The sequence below is a fragment of the Eumetopias jubatus genome, unplaced genomic scaffold (assembly GCF_037043125.1).
Source record: "Eumetopias jubatus isolate StellerSeaLion01/CBP00866 unplaced genomic scaffold, mEumJub1_p1.0 scaffold_17, whole genome shotgun sequence".
In the NCBI taxonomy this organism is placed as follows: Eukaryota; Metazoa; Chordata; class Mammalia; order Carnivora; family Otariidae; genus Eumetopias; species Eumetopias jubatus.
This window is the reverse complement of record NW_028274823.1, coordinates 18,645,055-18,663,940: the sequence shown is the minus strand read 5'-3', so window position 1 is coordinate 18,663,940 and position 18,886 is coordinate 18,645,055. Positions and strand designations below refer to the sequence as shown.

The 18,886-nt window shown below is 38.9% G+C and overlaps 2 protein-coding genes across 4 annotated transcripts in view; one reads left to right on the top strand and one right to left on the bottom strand.

The window, feature by feature from the left end:
• ACSL5 (acyl-CoA synthetase long chain family member 5) overlaps positions 1 to 1,201 on the top strand; it is a 43,260-nt gene extending 42,059 nt beyond the window's left edge. The window contains exons 21-22 of the mRNA XM_028091996.2: positions 54 to 200; positions 930 to 1,201. Of these exons, the coding sequence (XP_027947797.1) occupies positions 54 to 194 (141 nt within the window). The 3' untranslated portion in view covers positions 195 to 200; positions 930 to 1,201. The remainder of the gene's footprint in view (positions 1 to 53; positions 201 to 929) is intronic.
• A 1,241-nt stretch (positions 1,202 to 2,442) lies between these two features.
• Positions 2,443 to 18,831, bottom strand: ZDHHC6 (zDHHC palmitoyltransferase 6). Of its 3 annotated transcripts, none has more exons than XM_028092018.1 (11): positions 18,581 to 18,831; positions 17,105 to 17,585; positions 15,484 to 15,575; positions 14,106 to 14,265; positions 12,545 to 12,706; positions 10,845 to 10,898; positions 6,103 to 6,270; positions 5,042 to 5,083; positions 4,231 to 4,376; positions 4,092 to 4,138; positions 2,443 to 3,055 (listed from the first exon to the last, which is right to left on the bottom strand). In XM_028092018.1, exons 2-11 carry the CDS (start codon positions 17,369 to 17,371, stop codon positions 2,952 to 2,954), a joined length of 1,242 nt encoding a protein of 413 aa, XP_027947819.1. In that variant the 5' UTR covers positions 17,372 to 17,585; positions 18,581 to 18,831; the 3' UTR covers positions 2,443 to 2,951. The 3 variants fall into 3 exon arrangements, with proteins under 3 accessions (XP_027947819.1, XP_027947821.1, XP_027947822.1); XM_028092020.1 differs by having other exon boundaries at positions 18,643 to 18,831; XM_028092021.2 differs by lacking the exon at positions 18,581 to 18,831 and having other exon boundaries at positions 14,106 to 14,173; positions 17,105 to 17,236.
• Positions 18,832 to 18,886: the final 55 nt, after the last annotated feature.

Sequence of the window (18,886 nt, the reverse complement as noted above, 5' to 3'; positions counted from 1 at the left end):
GAAAGTCTGAATCACTAATAGACGTGTGTGTGCGCGCGTATCTTCTCTTCTAGGTCAAAAGCATCCTTCTTCATCCAGAGCCATTTTCCACTGAAAATGGGCTCTTAACACCAACACTGAAAGCAAAACGGGGAGAGCTTTTCAAGTACTTTCGAACCCAAATCAACAGCCTGTATGAGAACATCCAGGAGTAGGTTAAGGTACTTAGAAACTGGAGGGGGCTCAGAGGTAGCCTGCCTTGTAGGAATATGGATTAAAAACTAATCTTATGTTCATTTTCTGTCCTTCCTCTTGTCTGTTATTTTAGTTACTAAATTAATAAAAATCATAGTTTATGGCTTTTTAAAAAATATTGGGAGAATTATAATGTAAATCTTAGCCCTGAACTAAATAAATTTTGTCCTTCCCATCGTACATGTTGCTGATATTCAGGTTTTTGGTCTACTTTTATCAACATGCCTTTCTTCAAGGTCCACTTGTTATTCTTTGTCCCTTCCTCACAACCTCTAAGCTTTCTAAGTGACCGCCAGCTCAAGAGCCAAAGTGACTTCTTCCTTGTTTTACAGTAAACCTACCTTGTTGACAGTCCCAGCACTTAGGCCGTCCAAAAATGTTCAAATTAAGAGACCTTTAAGTTTTAAAAAGCTGTTTATAATTCATGTTTTCTAACTATTCCTCAAAACCACTGAAACTTTTAATCTTTTAACCTATCACTAGTATCAATCATACCTTTAATTTCTTCTGTGTGCTTCTGTGAACACTAACGTCTGTCCACAGAAGGCAAGTTTGATCATACTGAACACTTCCTAAACACCCTAGTTTCTCTGACTTGGGAGAATTAAAAAAAAGGGGACCTATAACATGTCCAAAAAGAATGTTCACGAAGTGTTATCTACATAGTATCTGGTGACTAAATCTTTTCCTTACAGTTTGCTGCTGAACTGGAAGCTATGCGGGAAGGAGTTTAAACTCATGTCAAGTGCACTTTTCCAGTAAATGAAGCTAGCACTGAGGAAAAACCTCCTGAACTGGGAACAAAGACCTATGGGCAAGCATGGAGCCTACACCACAGGCTTATCTTCTGGGAAGGAACTGACTGATCTTTCTCTACTGGACTCCAGTTCCTGCTATACCTTACCCCCAGACAACACATGTTGCTTCCACTTGCAAAGCCTTTAAAATAAACTATCACAAACATGTACACTGTGGTGTGTGTTTCCTCACGGACCATGATAAAAATCAGAATCAAGGACCACTTAATCAAGTAACCTAGTGGCTCTCAAACTGGCCGTACACTAGAATTGCCTGAGGGGTTTACAGAGATCCTAATAATGGCTGGGTGCCACCCTAGGGATTCCGACTGAAATGGTCTGGGGTACGGCCTGGGCCCTGGGATTTTTAAAAGATCGTAGGTGATTCTAGTAGGCAACCAGGATTCATGGCTACTAAAGGCAATGTTGAGAGAACCAGGCCCTCTTCTCCCACAACTGTGAGTAAAACAAATACCAGCTGAGCCCAAACTCCAACCGAGCACACGATTCATTGTTTCTTCCTTTACCATCTTTGTTGCTCTCTAAGTAGTCTTGAATAATGTTCCTTTCTGTCCTCTAACTGGAGGTAAGGAGAATGTTCCTGGATGGTCTTTCTAGACCCCAAGCCCAGAAAAGCTGAAGAAATGTCTATTCTTGAGTATCTGAAACAAAGGGAAGACAAGAATTAACCTACAGGGTCCCTCCGTGGTCTTACCTCCTTGACCTCCTCTCCTACTCTCTCCCTCACTCCAGCTGAGCCACACTGGCTGCCTTCCTGACAGTGTGGCTCTGACATGCCAGGCACATTCCAGCCTGTTTTTCTGGCTGCTCCCTCTGCCTAAGACACAGCTACTCCCAAAGGCACATGACTTGTCCCTTCAACTGTCAAAGGTCACTTCCATCAGACCACCTTACCTGCTTTCTTCACAATCCACGACTCCATCTGATGCCTATTTTGCTTGTCTGTCTACCTCCCCACCTACCACTAGAATGGGACAGAGTCATGTTTCATTCACTGCTAAATCTCCAAGTGTCCTTCTCTTAATGTTAACTGTTAGAACCACTAAAGGCTCAAGTTCCCTGCCTTGGAAAGAATTAGTATGCAAGTAGGTGACTTCTATAATTCTACCTGTGCTTAGACAAGCCCAACATCAAGCATCCATCAGCTTAGATCCTACCATTCGCATAAGCTTCAGGTTTTGAGAGATTCAAGCGTACATGAGCAGTTGCAGCTCACTAGGTTGGAAGTTTCCCAGAATGCTGGGATCTCATGCCATTAATTCATTTACTGAATATCTTAAGACTCATGGTTAAAGATGCCAATTTTTCACAAGGTCGTAGAGAGTTTTTCCACAAAGAACTAAGACAAACCTTTTTAGTCAGCCAAAAGAAAGAGGCTAGAAAAACTAGATTTATACAGAACATCCATTGATATTTATTTGATTTGACAAAATCTGCATTATGAAAAGACAGGTAATAAAATTCAAGCTTATACTGAATCTGACATATGTTCTATAGTATGTAGACGATTACATAAGAAATAACAACTGAGGGGGAAACAGGATAATAGCATCACATGCAGATGCTCCTGGAAAAGGGGGAACTATATCTGCAGGTGAGGACCATAGTGTGCAGCGCATAAAAAAAATCCTAGAGAAAATGCAACTGACTTACTTGGGTGAAGTGTTTTTCCTTTTGGGGAGAGGAAGAGGTGACAAAGAGGGGCAGGAATTCAAAGGCATATGCAGAATGGCTTCTCCATTTCAAAATGGTAATAGAAATATTTAGATTATGGCACTAGGGCACCTTTAAGGAAAAGAACACCTTAACCAGAGTAGGCTCATTGCATAATTCTTTAGTAATATGCACAATTTTCAAGTAATGGAGAGGACTTAAAGAGTAATTTTACTTTAACAGTGGCTATCTATTTTTCTTCTCGCCCTCTGGGGCTTGATCTGTTTCAGCATCACAGGGACATTTCTCCACACAGTTTCTAGGGAACCAGCCTCTGATTCGTGAAACACCTGATGGAGAAAATGAAATTGACATAAATAGATTTAGTGATATTGCTGAGCCAAATAAGTCCCATTACTTCAAATCAATAAGCTTTTAGTTCTGCTTTACTTTTTTCCTCCTTTACCATCTTTTATAAGCATAATTTGAGGAAAAAATATGTATGTTTAAATGCTGTCTATCAAGCTAGAAAACCAGTATTTCCCAAATGCTATTAGCTAGGAAAGGTACTAATGTGGTTCAGGACAACCCCTAAGTGGAACATGGGGTGGGGGTGGGCAGGATTTCTCAATATGGGTATTCACTTGCACATGTGTGATCGTGGTGTTTTGGGCACACTGTCATACTTCACCTGTTCCAGGGAACTACCTCCCTGTAGCCTCTGTGAATTTCCTTCTTAGGTTTTTTCTAACATGTAAATCTCTTAATATCAAGGTTGCCTAAGCAGTCATATGGGGTTAATCTACAATTGACCCAGTGTTTTAGAAAAAGCATCCAGAATTAATCTTTACTTTAAAAAGGAAAAGTTCTAAAACTTAAAAAAAAAAATTAAAGAGACAGAAAATATCAATCCATTAGCTTCCATAATAACTTCTGGGGAATATTCATTCACAGGGGGAGCATAGGGCACAGGGGTTTGGTAGACAGGCTCTACAGCCAGGCTACTTGGGTTGGAGCATTGGCTCTACATGTTTTTAGTGTGGTCTCGGGCAAGGTGCTCAGTCTCTGTGCATTCTGGTTTCCTCATCAATGAAAAGTAAATGAGGGCTTTTGGGGGCTTCACCACCACAAGTGAAGCACTTCTACAAGTGCCTGTCACACAGATCATGAGGAGCTCCAATGTCAGCTGCCACTAAAAAGACCTGATACATAGAAGTGCCATGGAGAAATAATGTAAGAAGCCTTTTTCTGTTGCTTGATGATGTGTCTTCCTATTATGTGCCCTAATGCATGTGACACTGATTGTTTTTTTAAGAGTTATTCCCGCAAAATTTGGAATTATTACTAGTAGCCTTGTCTATTAAACATTTCCTTCCATTTCCATACCTTCTACAAAGGCATCATCAAGAATTTTATCTCCATACAACCAGTATCTGAAATATTTAAAAGATTAAAATTAGGTTTTTTTTAGGCTAGATGCTAATTTCATCATTAAAGAAGAAATTCAGTGCTTTCTATCACTTACCGTAACCCTCTTGTGGCTAAAATGAACTCCCCTTTCTGTAACCTTATTCGAGGCTCTTCAGTGCAGGGGCTCGTGAAGAAGGTTTTGATTCCTTTATTCAAAGGACAGCAGGCACCGCTGTAATCTTCTATTACTCTATACCGTACCTGGCATCAATAATTAGAAAAACAATTTAACATTTACCCCTGAATAATTGTTAAAGGTAGATCCAAAATATCAGGTGACAAGTCTTTCCCTCCCAGTTCCTTTATAGGAGGGAACTGATATTTCTAGTTCTCCAGGCTTTTCTTACCCTGCATTTGAAGCACGTAGCTAAGAATTAAATTCTAGAGCAGTGCTGTCCAGCAGAACTTCCTGCAATGACGGAAATGTTCTATATCTGTGGTAACCAATGTGGGAGCCCCTAGACACATGTAGCTACTGAGCACTTCTAATGTGGCTAGTACAACCAAGGAGCTGAATTTTTTATTTTATTTAATTTTAGTTACTTTAAATAGCCACATGTGGCTAGTGACTATCAAACTGTACAGCAGAAGTTTAAGGATGGATTTCATACTAATGACCTATATTGAGGATAATTATTTTTCTGTTGGCAATATAAATTGACCACATTCCCTCTAAACCTCCAGTAGAACTACTTAAAAGAAAACAAAAGTGAACTGTATCAAATTTCAACAACTGTATTAAGAAACATCATTTAAGAAAAGCCAACAGTTGGCTTCTACTCAAAGGCAATTTTGAAAACTATACAGAAGTGTAGAGGCTGACAAAAGGAAAAAGAAACTAGTATCATTGCAAAAATATAACTTACACTTCTGATTCTTTTGTCTGCTTTTTGTTTCAACTGTTCAATCTGTTTGGAGATATAAAAAGAAAAAATGTTCTCTCAGTGTTGAAAACAGCCCTTTGCCATCTACCATACCAGAGTGACATGACAAACTCCCAATTTCCCAGCATTCACAGTTGCTGACAATTTAAAGGCCACTTTTTTTTTTAAGAAAAGTGGAAAGTGGGCCCTATGAGAGTAGGAGCTGACATGAGGCTTTCTTCTCCATATTCTCACTGTCTTCATCCATGTATACTCATTGAGCATTCGCTATGGCCCAGGAATCAGGAAGATGTGCTCACCGCCCTCACGGGGCTTCCAGGCTAGTCCTGAAGGTGGACACAGAGATTCACGGATTCTTTAGCAATAAGGTAGACAGCCTGCAAAATTCACCCGCAAGTCTCCACTGAAAGTCATCATTACGACTTACTTCTCTTCAGCGACAATTTATTCGGCAATAATTTATTAAATGGTACTATATTAAATATAGTAGGGGAAATCAAGATAACTCATAATCTCTGTACCAGAATCTTGTTAAATTAAAGATATAAAAGAATTAAATAAAGATGAGACCTCATGGGCACCATACAGTAGCTACCATACAGTAGCATATGGTTACGCACCAAATCCAAGTGAGGTGGGATTGAAACTGGCCTTGATAACTTATGATAGAGAGGCGGTCACAGAAGAGAGAAAAAACAGTGTGGACAGAGAGGTGGCAGGAATGTACAAGGAGTTCACTGAGGAAACCAGGCCGATTGTAAAGTGTGATTTCCGTTAGGGAGAAGTTGGAGGCAGTTTTAGGCCAGATTTTATAACTAAGTGAAGGGATCAAGACTTTGTCACATGTATGGAGGATTAAAGAGAAACTTAAAAGAGAGACATGATACAAGGAGTGCTTTGGGATTGTTAACTTGGATTTATTTTTGCCAAACTGAAAAAAACTGTATGACTTATTTTACTGTAAAATGTCATCTGAGTTAAGGGGCACTTAAAGGGCAGAGGGTGAGACAGAAAGGAAAGCCTATTTGCACAGAAATACTTACTGTGAAGCTGTACGGGTGACAGCCTTCTCTGACCGGCCACGATAGTCCATCTCCCTCAGGGACCCCTGACCACGTAAATACCTGTTTCAAGTTCTTCCATCTACTTCCCATGTCATAGGGAAAAACAAAGACTTCATCCAGTTGGTAATACTGAATTCGATCTTTAGCCTGTGGGTAGCAAAGAGATAAGATGGCAGATGCCCTCTGCCTCAAACAGCTCTAAATAATATACCATTGATAGTATTGATAGTAATACACATTTATTCCTCAAGTTTGTATCACTCCTAAAAATGCTTCCTCCTTCTTGTAATGTTAGTGTACACAGAAGAGAGACAAACTTGGAAGAGGAACTTGCTATATAACACCAACCTCGGATGAGATCGTTCAGGAAATGTCTGACGGGGCTTATTCAGGAACAAGGATTCAAAAATGCTTATTAGAAGAGTTAATAGTGGGGCGCCTGGGTGGCTCAGCTGGTTAAGCGTCTGCCTTTGGGGCTCAGGTCATGATCCTGGGGTCCTGCAATCAAGCCCCACATCAGGCTCCCTGCTCAGCGGGGAGTCTGCTTCTCCCCCCTCCCTCTGCCCCTCCCCTCGCTCGTGCTCTCTTTCTAATAAATAAAATCTAAATAAATAAATGAGTTAATAGCTTTACTCCACGTATAACAAATCCTCAATGCTCTTGGTTTTTCAGCCAAACAAAAGAGTCCAGGTGTAAAGAAGGGATCTTGATAAAAAACATTTAAGAAAAAGCAAGAGTTTATTCGGGGTGGAAGGAACTGTTTCAAGGTGTTCCAGAATGCAACAGTTGTATCCTGGGTGGCAACCACACCTGTGGGAATGGCCAGGAAAACGGGTTCCAGGGGGAATCATCATTGTCTGAAAATGATTTTTTTTAAAAGAAACTAGCAGAGGGGTGCCTGGGTGGCTCAGTTGTTAAGCGTCTGCCTTTGGCTCAGGTCATGATCCCAGAGTCCTGGGATCGAACCACTCATCAGACTCCCTGCTCCGCAGGAAGCCTGCTTCTCCCTCTCCCACTCCCCCTGCTTGTGTTCCCGCTCTCGCTGTGTCTCTCTCTGTCAAATAAATAAATAATATCTTTAAAAAAAAAAAAAACTAGCAGAAATGTGCAGATCTTCTTTCAGTTTTTTATACCATTACACATGTATATATACTCACTTATATATGCATTTATATGTACATTTTATGCATATACATAAATATTCAAGTTGCATAAATATTGGCATATTTATGCCAATATTCTAGGCACTTAAATTGTTAACTTTAACTTAAGGAGATAAACTGGCTTAGAATTTCTTAAGTTCCACTGACACCTAGTGGTATAAAGATACATTATTTATTCCCACAGTAAGTGTACAAACCCAGTTGAAATTTGTATCAATTTTAGTGTCTAGTAATTTTGATAAATTTTCTATAAAGTTAATCATTTATTTGTATATTTTAGTCCGGAACAGAGTGCCAGTTTTAAAATAACTTCTAGATTTAGCATGGCACTTTATGAAGAGCCTTGGTCCTTAGGAAAAAAAAAAGTATTACTCTAATGATGATATATTATGTTAACTAGAAATGATACCTTGAAATATTTTATTATCAGGGGACAATATTTTAGGGAAAGGCTTCTTGTAATTACTTATAAAATAATATTTGTTAATTCAATTAAAACAATTGTCAAGCTATATGTATGTATGAATCTACTAAAATGTGTAAATTCCCACCCAAATAGTAAAGGATAATTTATTTTCCCTTTTTATAAACAAGTCTCAGGGTCTTCAAAATGGTTAAGTCTCAAAGAACAGAGATTTAGGCTATTAACAAAGAAACAGTGGTAAGGATGAGAGTAGCTTACAAAAAAGACTGAGGCCTGCTCTCTGCCTAAGAGAAGCACTCAGTGAAGCTGGGGGGATTCTATCAATACTGTGTTAAAAGGCAACAGAGGTGGGGTGCCTGATGGCTCAGTTGGTTAAGCATCCGACTCTTGATTTTGGCTCAGATCATGATCTCAGGGTCCTGAGGTCAAGTCCCAGATCAGGCTCTGCGCTGAGTGTGGAGCCTGCTTAAGATTTTCTCTCTCCCTCTCTCTCTGCCCCTCCCCTCTGCTTGTGCTCTCTCCCTCTCTCTCAAAAAAAAAAAAGAAAGAAGCAACAGAGGTGTGCAATAGGTGCTATGGGAAAGGCAAAAAAAAAAACTACTTAGCTAATCTAGGGAGAGTCAAGGAAGGTTCTTTGGAAGAAATGACACCTAAACTAGGTCTTGAGGCAGAAGAAATCAGCAAAAAAGGGAGGAAGTGTGTTCTAGGTAGAGAATGACATGTGAAAAGATACAAAGGATATGGTGTATAAAATAGGAGTTTTTTATTTTAGTTGGTATCAAGAGTGAGATGGGGTGGGGAGAGGTAGAAAATGCAGGAGAAGAAACAGAAAAGGGGTAGACATGAAAGGTTTGATTATGTATAAGCTAAGGAGCTTGGACTTAAACCTGTGTATCAATGGTTCTTTTAAAGCATGCTTTGCACACCTCTTCCAGTCCCCAAGACCTTTTCTTAGGGTTCAACAAAGTCAAACAACTTTCATTTTAATACTAACATATTATTTGCCTTTTCATTGCGTTGACATCTGCAGTAGTGGATAAAATTGCTGGTACCTTAAGCAGGAATCAGGACAGTGGCACCAAACTGTGTAAGTAAACATTATATTCTTCACCGTTACATACTCATATTTAAAAACAAAACAAAATAAAAAACAAAAAAACCAAAGTTTTACACAAGAATGTCCTTGATGATGCAATAAAAATTATTATTTTTATTAAATCTCAACTCTCAAGTAGATGTCCTCTCACTATTCTGTGTGACAAGACGGGGAGTACACATAAAGCATGCCAAAGTGCTTATCTCAAGGAAAACAGCTGTTTGAGCTGTGAACCAACAAAAGCTGTGTAGCCAGCTTTTTTCATATAATGCTATTTTTACTTGAAAGAATGAGTAATGAAACTAAGGTTACCGACACTTCAATATTTGGCAGAAATTTTCTCAAAAATGAACAAAGTCAAGCTGTTACTTCAATGTAAACAACTGAGTATTTGTGAGTGAAAAAATTAAGGCTTTCAAGTGAAAATCAGAATTTTAGAAAATTTGTATCCACCACTAATGAGCTTGACTGCTTTCCAAAATAAAGGACTTCCCCCCATAAAATTGGTAGTGATATGAATGAATGTGTCAGCATTTGGAAAATCTGCATTACCCTATAAAACTATATTTTCCAAATGACCAATACCTGATGTTATAAAATCATGTATGGGTAAAAGGTCCATTCAAAGAGCAAGATGGAGTGATGGACTGAAATGTACAAGAGTACAAAATGTTTACTGATAGGGCTTCACATCTCACATACGACTAACCTTTCAAGACTATCACCTGTCAAGTTTTCATGTAGTATCAAAGAATATCCACTATTAACTAAAAAGCCTATTAAAATACTCTCTCCTTTCCTACCTACTTATCTGTGTGAGGCTGGATTTTCTTCATATACTTCAATCAAAGCAACATATCGCAACAGACTGAATGCAGGAGATTTGAGAATCCAACTGTCTTCTGTTAAGTCAGATATTAAAGAGATTTGTAAAAATAAAGAACAACGCCACTCTTCTCCCTATTTTTTACTTTGAAAAATATAATTTTTAAAAATATGCTATTTTTATTAACATATAATGGGTTTATTATTATTTTTAAATGAAATTATAAATCTTCAAAATTTTTCTCAGGAAATATGGCAATTACCGATAGATATCACACACATTAACAAAGGCTCTTTAGTGTCCTTTAACAATTTTGAGCATGTAAAAGGGACCTGAAACCAAAAAGTTTAAGAACCTATTGCTGTAACTTCAAGTTCACAGACTGACTGCCAGGGGGCTAAATATGTCTTATTGGTATGTTTTATTTGGCCCACAAGGTTTTTTGTTTGTAATTTGAATTGCTTGCTAATATTTAAAAAACAAAAAAGAGATGTCACAGAAATCCACATCTCTTACTTTTCTAGAAAAACAATTAGATGATTTCAGAATACTGAGTGAGTACCCCCCCATGGTAACAATCAGTTTCATCTGTTAGGCAGCTCTAGTACACAGGCTGGCTCCTGTCACCTAAGTTATCTGCCTGGCCTCCGCAGGCATTTGGGTTTATAAACCCTGCTACAATGATGGTGAGGCTCTGAGAAGCTTTAAGCAAGGAGCAGAGTAGTCAGACTGACTTTTTACAACAGAATCACAACAGAGAGGATGAAGTATGTATTAAAGGTTGTGAGGTCTGTAGCAAGCTATGCTCTAAGACCTATCTGATAGGGCTTATCAAGGTTTTTTCAGTCCCAAAGCACTGAAAAAAACTTGATGGCACCTTGGTAGGAGAGAAGTTCCTTTCCAAATGGTTTGGCCTTAAACCCTAATCTGAGAAAGAATGGCCAAATGGTTTCATGTATGGCTTAGCCTTCTTCAGCAACTCAGGGTGAACAAGAAGCAAATTTCTGTGGGAGTTATATTAAACCAAGAATGAATCAAAATGTTTCTTTCCTATTATTTATCTTTTGTATGAATACAAATGACTTAAGAAAGCCATCTGGTAGTGAAGTTTTCACTTCCAGGCATTTATTAGTTAATATGGCCTATGAACTAATTTTATTTTTTTCTGAACTAATCTTTATTGAGATTAAGGAAACAATTATTAAAATTTACCTTTTCTTCAATCCATGATTCAATAGAAGTTTTGTTTCTGAGAATTATTTTCATCTGAAAATTAAATGATAAACAGCAAAATTTTATGATAAAACTTTGGTTCACTTAAGATTATCATCTTCGTAGTAACCCTGTGAGATAGTTTTATTGCTCCATTTCATTGATGAAGAGACCAGGATAACAGAGGCTAAGTAGCACACTCAGGGTGTGGTCCATCTGACTCTAAAGTTCTTCTTCTCAAGCATTGCACTATAATGCCTCTCCACAAAATGATTATGGCAATCCGTAATCAAATTTAAATCTACTATTTTAATAAAGCTTCATGTTTTAAGTACTATCTTCTGAACAAGGTTTCCAGAATATTGATAAAACACTGATATAATCCATTTAATCAGTACTTGTAAATTTTGCTATTAAAATCTCTTACCACAATCTTTAATTAACCTTAAGTTTATCATTAATTTATTTACTACAAGAAAGTGACTCAGTCAACCCAGATATTCTGCTTGCCTTAAAAACCAAATGTATTGTCTTGATTCTATTAATCAATTTTCCCAGCTATGACTAATTCCACTTATGTGAGCTTTTACACCACAGGGTTTTAGTTTATTTCTAATACGATTCTTAATTAGAGGCATTGGGGGAATTTTTTCAAAGAATTTGATCCCAGGTTAATAGAAAACATGAAGTATAACCAAAACCAGCATATTTTAAAACTATGAGTTTAAAAGGGTTGGGTGATGCACCAGAGCCCTCAAGGCCAGCATTTTTGATTCTATGAGAGGTCTGCGTTTCCTTTTAGTCTGGCTGTGTCCACAGAAACAGTGTGGCACAGTAAAAACATTCATGGGCAAGGAGTCCTCGTCATATTCCTAGGGCCGAGCACACCACCAGCTGGCCCACAGTGGGCCTTCAATTAATGAACAAGCTAATTAGGTGAATGGAATGAATCATAATTGTTTTGGGATGGCTTCAAGGCCATATCCTCCTCCTCCTCTGTGTTCTCAAAGCACTTTGTACATAAATCTATGATACACACATGAGCCAGTATTAGTTTACTAAGTAGTTCACTACTAATTGTGACTTCCCTAGGGGCAGGACGCTTTTCATTTTCATTATTGTAGCCTCCGAAATTAGCGGAATAATTCACCAGAGCAGGCATTAGATAGCACCCGTACCATAGGGTTGTTACTGAAATTAAATGAACTCCTACATGTGATGTCCCTAAAACAGTGTCTTGCACATAAGTGCTCAATAAACGTTGGCTGTGTTATGATGATGATTAAATACACACTATTATAAAAGTTTACTGAATACATGAGTGGGTGATCTTGGGTAGTCACTTCACCTTTCTGTAATTCAATTACTCATCTGTAAGGAAGGGAAAAATACTCCTCTTCAAACTCCTTATGGGGGTTGGTGTGAAGATCAAGAGAGACTATAATGTGAGAAGGGCTTTCTCAACTATAAAGTGATACGTAACTCTAAGATAACATTTTAAAAATTAAATCAGTTACCTGGAAATTCTGGCAAAGTTACTTCAAAATTATCTGACTAGTACAGAGATTAGTTACCTTGCTGGTACAGGTAACAGTAATTTCCATTTCATACTGTACACTTAAATGCAGCCTTTCTCTCTCTCATTATAAACAGCCCCAGTAAGTTGACAACTTTTAGCTAGAGGTAACCAAGAAACTTACCTGGATAAAAAACAACATCCCAACAGCTATGGTCGTTCCTAAAGCTAGTCCCAAGGCAAACAAGGTGGCCGCAAACGCCGCTAATCCAAATGGAGTAACTGGAAGAGGATCTCTCCGGGCTGCACTCATATCAATCTTCACCGTGTTCCAGCCAAAGGAGAGCTACAACCAACAACACACACTTGAAATATTCAGCTGTCATAAGTGGTGAGTCTGTACTGGAACATCTCAAACAACCTGATCAAAAAAGATCAACAAATGATAACCTGAAGTTGTGGCTAAAAGCAAATGAATTTCTAATGCTTGAACTCATACTGATATGCAGGATAGCATTCTTTGTTATTTTCAAATGTTACTTTTTTGTTTTTAATTATTTCCTCAGGAAGTGTAAGGCATACCCCACTAACATTAATGTGCATGAACAGCACGAGACATCGATCTAAATTGTAATTGTGGCATCCATCTTCTCCTTGCTTCTCGCTATTTACAGCAATCTTCCACAGCAAAAAAACTCAGACAGCCTAGAATTTAGTAGTTGTTTCTTCCCTCATGTGCCACAACCAGAGGTTAAAAACCGGCAAAATGCAGTCAAACATGCCCTGCAGATGCCTACTGCTTGGCTTGCAAAATGTTTTAAAATATTCAGCCAGGTGCCAACATTTAAAAATCAGGAGATGTTAAACAAAAAAGTCCAGATTTTCTGATTTTTCCTGAAACACCGGAAGATCTAGTATTACTGGACTAGGTTTCCAAACATCAGAAACTGGCCGAGGTGAGTATGGGTTGTCCCACCTGTGAGGGGCACATGTTCTCCAGGTGCTATAGTCCTTTTAGGCCTGTGAAAATCGTTTACCCACCAGGCTTCTTTAGGGATTGAATTTGTGACCCCGAACTTTATCTCCTGACTACTTGCCCATAAGTCAACCTAATCTTCTGGAGGATATTTTAGGACACATGCCTGCTCCATGAGCTACCTTCTAGGTCACTGGAATTAGAAACGAACAAAACAACTGCGACTTGCCACATGAATTAGATGGAAATAGAAAATATTAGGGCTGTCTTTTTCTTCTTGTTCCTTTTTTCCCTCTAATTATTCTTACCACAGCTACAAAGTGTGAAATCAAATTATATATACAGTAATAAAATATTATCAACCTCAACTACAGCTAGTAAGGTAAGTTTCCAAAACAAAATAATTTTTCCTCATCTTAAAAATTAAGTGCTGGGGCACCTGGATGGCCCAGTGAGTTAAGCGGCTGCCTTCAGCTCAGGTCATGATCGCACGGTCCTGGGATCGAGTCCCACGTCAGGCTCCCTGCTCGGCAGGGAGTCTGCTTCTCCTCTCCCTCCCACTCATGCTCTCTCTCTCAATAAGTAAAATCTTGGGAAAAAAATTAAATTTTAATACTTTTTTAAAAAAAGAAATTCATATATAGGTAAAGCAAAGTTCTGTTTCCCAACCTAAATCATAAAAATCATATTTCCAAAAGGGACTTCTTAAATAATTATAACTACCATTTAATTTGGCATAAATGATTTTATAACAAACACAGTCACTTACCCGATTATAAAGCTGTGTATACATAGTCATAACAAAAATGAAGGCAGCATGAATACAACCCAGTGGTGCTAAAAGGAGAAACAGTGTGAACGAAGCATGATTTTGGTAACCACAACAATTGTTGATCCAAGGACAGTGATGGTCCATCTTCATCACACATCTAACAAGAAAAATTTACATAAAACATGAGGCAGAAAATCCTGTCTACTTTAAATAATTTTGGTCTTCAAAAGATCAAGCAAATAGGAATCCAGCATGTCCATGAGTCTCAGAGGAATTATACTCCATGGAACAGAAAGCAAAGTCTTTATGAGTTTTTAAACAACTCTGAACAGTGACTTCTTTCAAATTCTAAACAGCATGAGAAAAGTCAGGCTTTCTGACAGATTCTGAGGAAAAGATGTCTGCTACAAGTGAGTTTGTTTTAAGAAGTCAAGAGGCCCACTGAGAGGTTCATTACAAAGAAATAAGCATGGGTTCCTGGTCTTCCTCTAGCTCTGAAATGCAGTGACTGAAGTAGAGTACAACAGAGATTCAACAAAATCACTTCTAAATCTCTACCAGGGTTGGTTGATGGTACCCAGCAGACCTTATAACTTCCTTCCTTCCTGTTCTCATCCTTTAGATGTGGATTCTCTGAGTTAAGCAAGCTAACTATGGAATATAAGATGTGGTATAACAAGCAAAGTCTTACTGAGCTTCCTTCCCTTGTTGCTAGAAGAACATTTCCTGACCTCACACCAAACTGTATTTGCCACAAATGGTTTTCCTAAACCTCAACATTCTTATCACAAATTTCTTATTAACTGGTGGAAGAGCTGTATATTTAAAAAGGTTCTAGTTTATTTCATATTTCTTATAGTGATTCAGTTTTCTGCCCATTAAGTTTTTTATATTACACACTAGTGACAATATGCACCTGAATTCATTTATTAGATATGCATAAAGTATAAACGTTAGCCAACCCAAATGATGGAAAGGGCAGGTGACCCTTATAATTTAGACTCAGGACAATTCTAAAGCTAGTCATTTCCTTTCCTTCACAGCAGACAAGCACAATTAATTCTGATCTATGGAAACACCTTGAAGGCGTAACTTTTTACTCTTGGCAGGGCAAGAAGCAAAGTAAATGTGTATTTTTTCCAAAAAGTAAATAGTAAATAAATAAAATCTTTTCACTTATGACAAAAAAGAGGCTTATATATCATCAAAATTGATAACTTAATAAAATGGAGATACGGACACAAGTATTTTGACAATGTTTTTTATAAAGAAGCCACCTTATAGAGACTAAAACTAAGACTGACGTGGTGGAAAGAACATTAAGACCAGTAATCAAGTTGATCAGTCCTCAATGAGGAGCAAAGATAGACAGTACCTGTTACACTTTCTGCAGTGATGTGACCGTGGCGCCTTGTATGCTTGGCAGACTTTACAATACTGGAGGTACATGCTATCCTGAGAATCTTCCTTGGTAGCAAAATATAAACAAAAATATATCAGTTATCAGTTATCTGATCCTAAGTAATAACATGTCAAGTCTTATGAATAAATGCTTTGGTACGGTTTTCTTTTATGGGCGGTGAGGATAAGGATGGAATCCTAACCTGCATTTCCAGCCCTTTTGTTTGAAATATTTTTAAATAATGAGTTTCTGGTAACAGCTGCATTGCTCTTCCAATTACCAGAACTCATTTTTAACTTCTCTTCCCCATGCTCCACCCAAACCCACTGCCACTGATTGTATTTGGTTCTACTTTTCCAAACTCCTAGTAGAATGGGAGGAGTTCCGGAAAAAGGTAGCTGACCATGCGGCAGGTTATTTGGGAGGTGGGGATTCAAACATTGGAGCTGATATTCTTTAGGAAATCTCTCTTGCACCATTTTAATCACTTCTAAGTACTTTCCTTTACTGTAGTTTCTCTCTAATCCAAACTGTCTACTGTCAGAATAGTATTCTTATAACACAACTCTGATTAGGTCAGAGCTTGGCTTGAAAACCTCTACTACCTCCCTATGGCCTAACAATTCCTCATGCACTTAAGGCCTTCCACAATCTGCCTTTGTTTCAGCCTTATTGGCACTACATAACCTGTTACTTCTGACTATTATACTTCCACCACCAATCAACCTGAAATGTCTTCTTCCCCATCCGTGGAAATTTCCACTACTCCTTCAGGTCCGCAGCTGAAAAAGATCAGGTCCTTCTAGCTTCAACAGCACTCATCCCATTTTTCTCTATAGTTTAGTTACTTACACAAGTGCCTTGGTTTCTCTCAATTATAAGGTTTTTCAGAATACGAATTTGTCTTACTCATCTCTGTACCCACTTTTAAGTAGTTTCTCCAACATTAACATACCTAAGAATCACCTGGGGATTTTGTTAAATCCTGATTCTGATTCCTAGGTCTGGAGTGGAGCCCAAAACTCTGCATTTCTAACAAGCTATCAGGTGGTGTCCCTCAGCAAGCAATATGGAAATTCATGAGCGTAAACGTTCTACAATTTTTAAAAAGCCACAAATTGATTCATACTGTACTTCCTTATGTGATGATTTTAACACTGATTTTAAAACTTTATGATTTAAGCCAGCAATTTCTGAAGAGGTTTTCTCAGTTCTGAGGGCTGTTAATGTATTACATGACAAAAGATCCTAGAGCCAAACTGCACTGTGGAATTATAAGAGGTGTATTACATGCAGTATTTCTTAAATTTAGGACTATAGACCCCCCAGTCCCCTTCATTCTTTTTTTTCCCTTTAATGCAGGACAAGTATTCACTAAAATTTCTCTGGGAAATACTAATTTAGATGAATATTTTCAAAACAGATATAAAATAAATTATTTGAGCTCTAAATGATCAGTAATTAGAATAATACGCTTAGCCTCTACCAAGGCAAAAAGTAGGCTGTGTCTGATACTATTGGTTAGCAGATAAAGCCATAAACTAAATATATGATTATCATTAGAGTTCCTTATCCTAAGGGATCTTTTTCTTACCGGTTTCCACCCCAAAGGAACAAAGCCAGGACCAATAAACATGGCATTGAAATAATTATAAAGAATCATGACAGTCCAGTTTATCAACATGATGAAATTCACGCTTCCTCCAGTTGTATGTAAAGGCCAATACCACAACACAGAGTCAATCATGGCCATCGTAGAACATATTGCTATAACACCAAGGGCTATGATGGGACCCCAGTGACACAGTCTCTTTAATTCCTGGAGATTTTCAAACTTGATAACTGAGCAGAATGTACCCATTTTGGTGAGGAAGAATGTCTTCCTACTTTTAGAAAATTATAGATTTCCTTTTTCTGTGCACACATTTCCATGTGTCACAAGTCCATGTGTGTTCCTTAATTGTCATGCCTTCAAGCTGTGGGATGTTAATGCAGATTATGCCATTTTCACTGTTACACACTCAGAGCTCTTTATCTTAATTAGGAGAATCCAGTATCTTGGCTTGAAACTCAATCTAAAAAACAAAATGAGAAAGTTCAGTAAAAAATTTTATTATATACTATTTAACTCCCAACAACCACCTAAACAAAGGCATCTCACAAGTGCACTACTATGGGATGAGGACCTTATCAAATGCCAAAGAGAACTATTTTTATCTGATCCAAAATAGGGTTCAAGTCTGAATGGCATATAAACTGGATACATGACTCTAAAATAGTGGTTTTTATTCCCTTGTTTTCAACTTGTCAGGGAACCGTGACTGTCCAACGTTTAGTGAATGGTTTGAGGAGACAAAGAATTTTAGAGCTGGAGCAGGCTTTAGGGTTGATTGAATCCAGCTTCCTTCTTCATAGAAAAGAAATGGGCTTGGAGAGGCTAAGTGATTGCACCAAGCTCACAAGTAACATCTGAACCTAGACTAGAAACCAAGTCATCGAACGCCTTTTACCAAGTTCTAAATTGCCTTTTACCGAGTCTCGATTCGTCAAGTATGAGCCCGATGCGGTCTATACATTTGCCTGCGGTTACCCCAAAACACCAACTTCAGGATCTATATAGGGCCAAAGGTAAAGAGGCGAGCGAGTGAAATCAAAGAGAGAGTGAAAGGAGGGGACGGGAGACAGAGGTGTGTGTGTGAAATCATGACTCGAGGAACACGGGAGGATGAACATGAACGTTGAGAAAAGGAGGAAGTGCCTCCGGAGCGAGGGACAGGGAAGGCAGGACTGCGAGCATCGGAAGATCTGTGGAAGGATTTCTGACTGGACTGCAGTGAGTCAAGGGAAGATCTCAGACACAGGGTAATATGGACTTTCACGCAACAGATGCTACTGCCTTGTGCCCTCAGTTCCCCGCCCGTGTCATGGAGCAGAGCGCTTAGAAATCCTCACTCGGGGGAGAAACATCCTGGCAAGCGTGGCTGGTTCCAACATTCTGGATATTCTGGGCTCACTTGGGTGGGGCGAAGACCGCCAAAATCATAGTTACGTCCCTTGCCTTGACTCCCACCTCAGTCTGGTCCTTGGTGCCCGTTCCTCGGCCATCGCATTTCCGGGGCGGCCTGGGCTCACCCGGAACAGGTTTTCTCCTCTTCGGATAACTCCGTCATGGGGACCTCGGTCCAGCGCAAGCAGAAAGCAAATCCTGCTTGTGAGAGGGTGGAGTGCGGAACCGGCCGCGACCAGTCTGTCTCCTAGCCAGCGCTCTCGCCGCCGCTCTCCAGCTCCCGCCGGGTGCGCGCGGTCTTTGCGACAGCCACTTCCGGGAGGTTCGCCTCATCAGACTTCCCTCGGGGAGCAAGTTTCTGCGATCTAT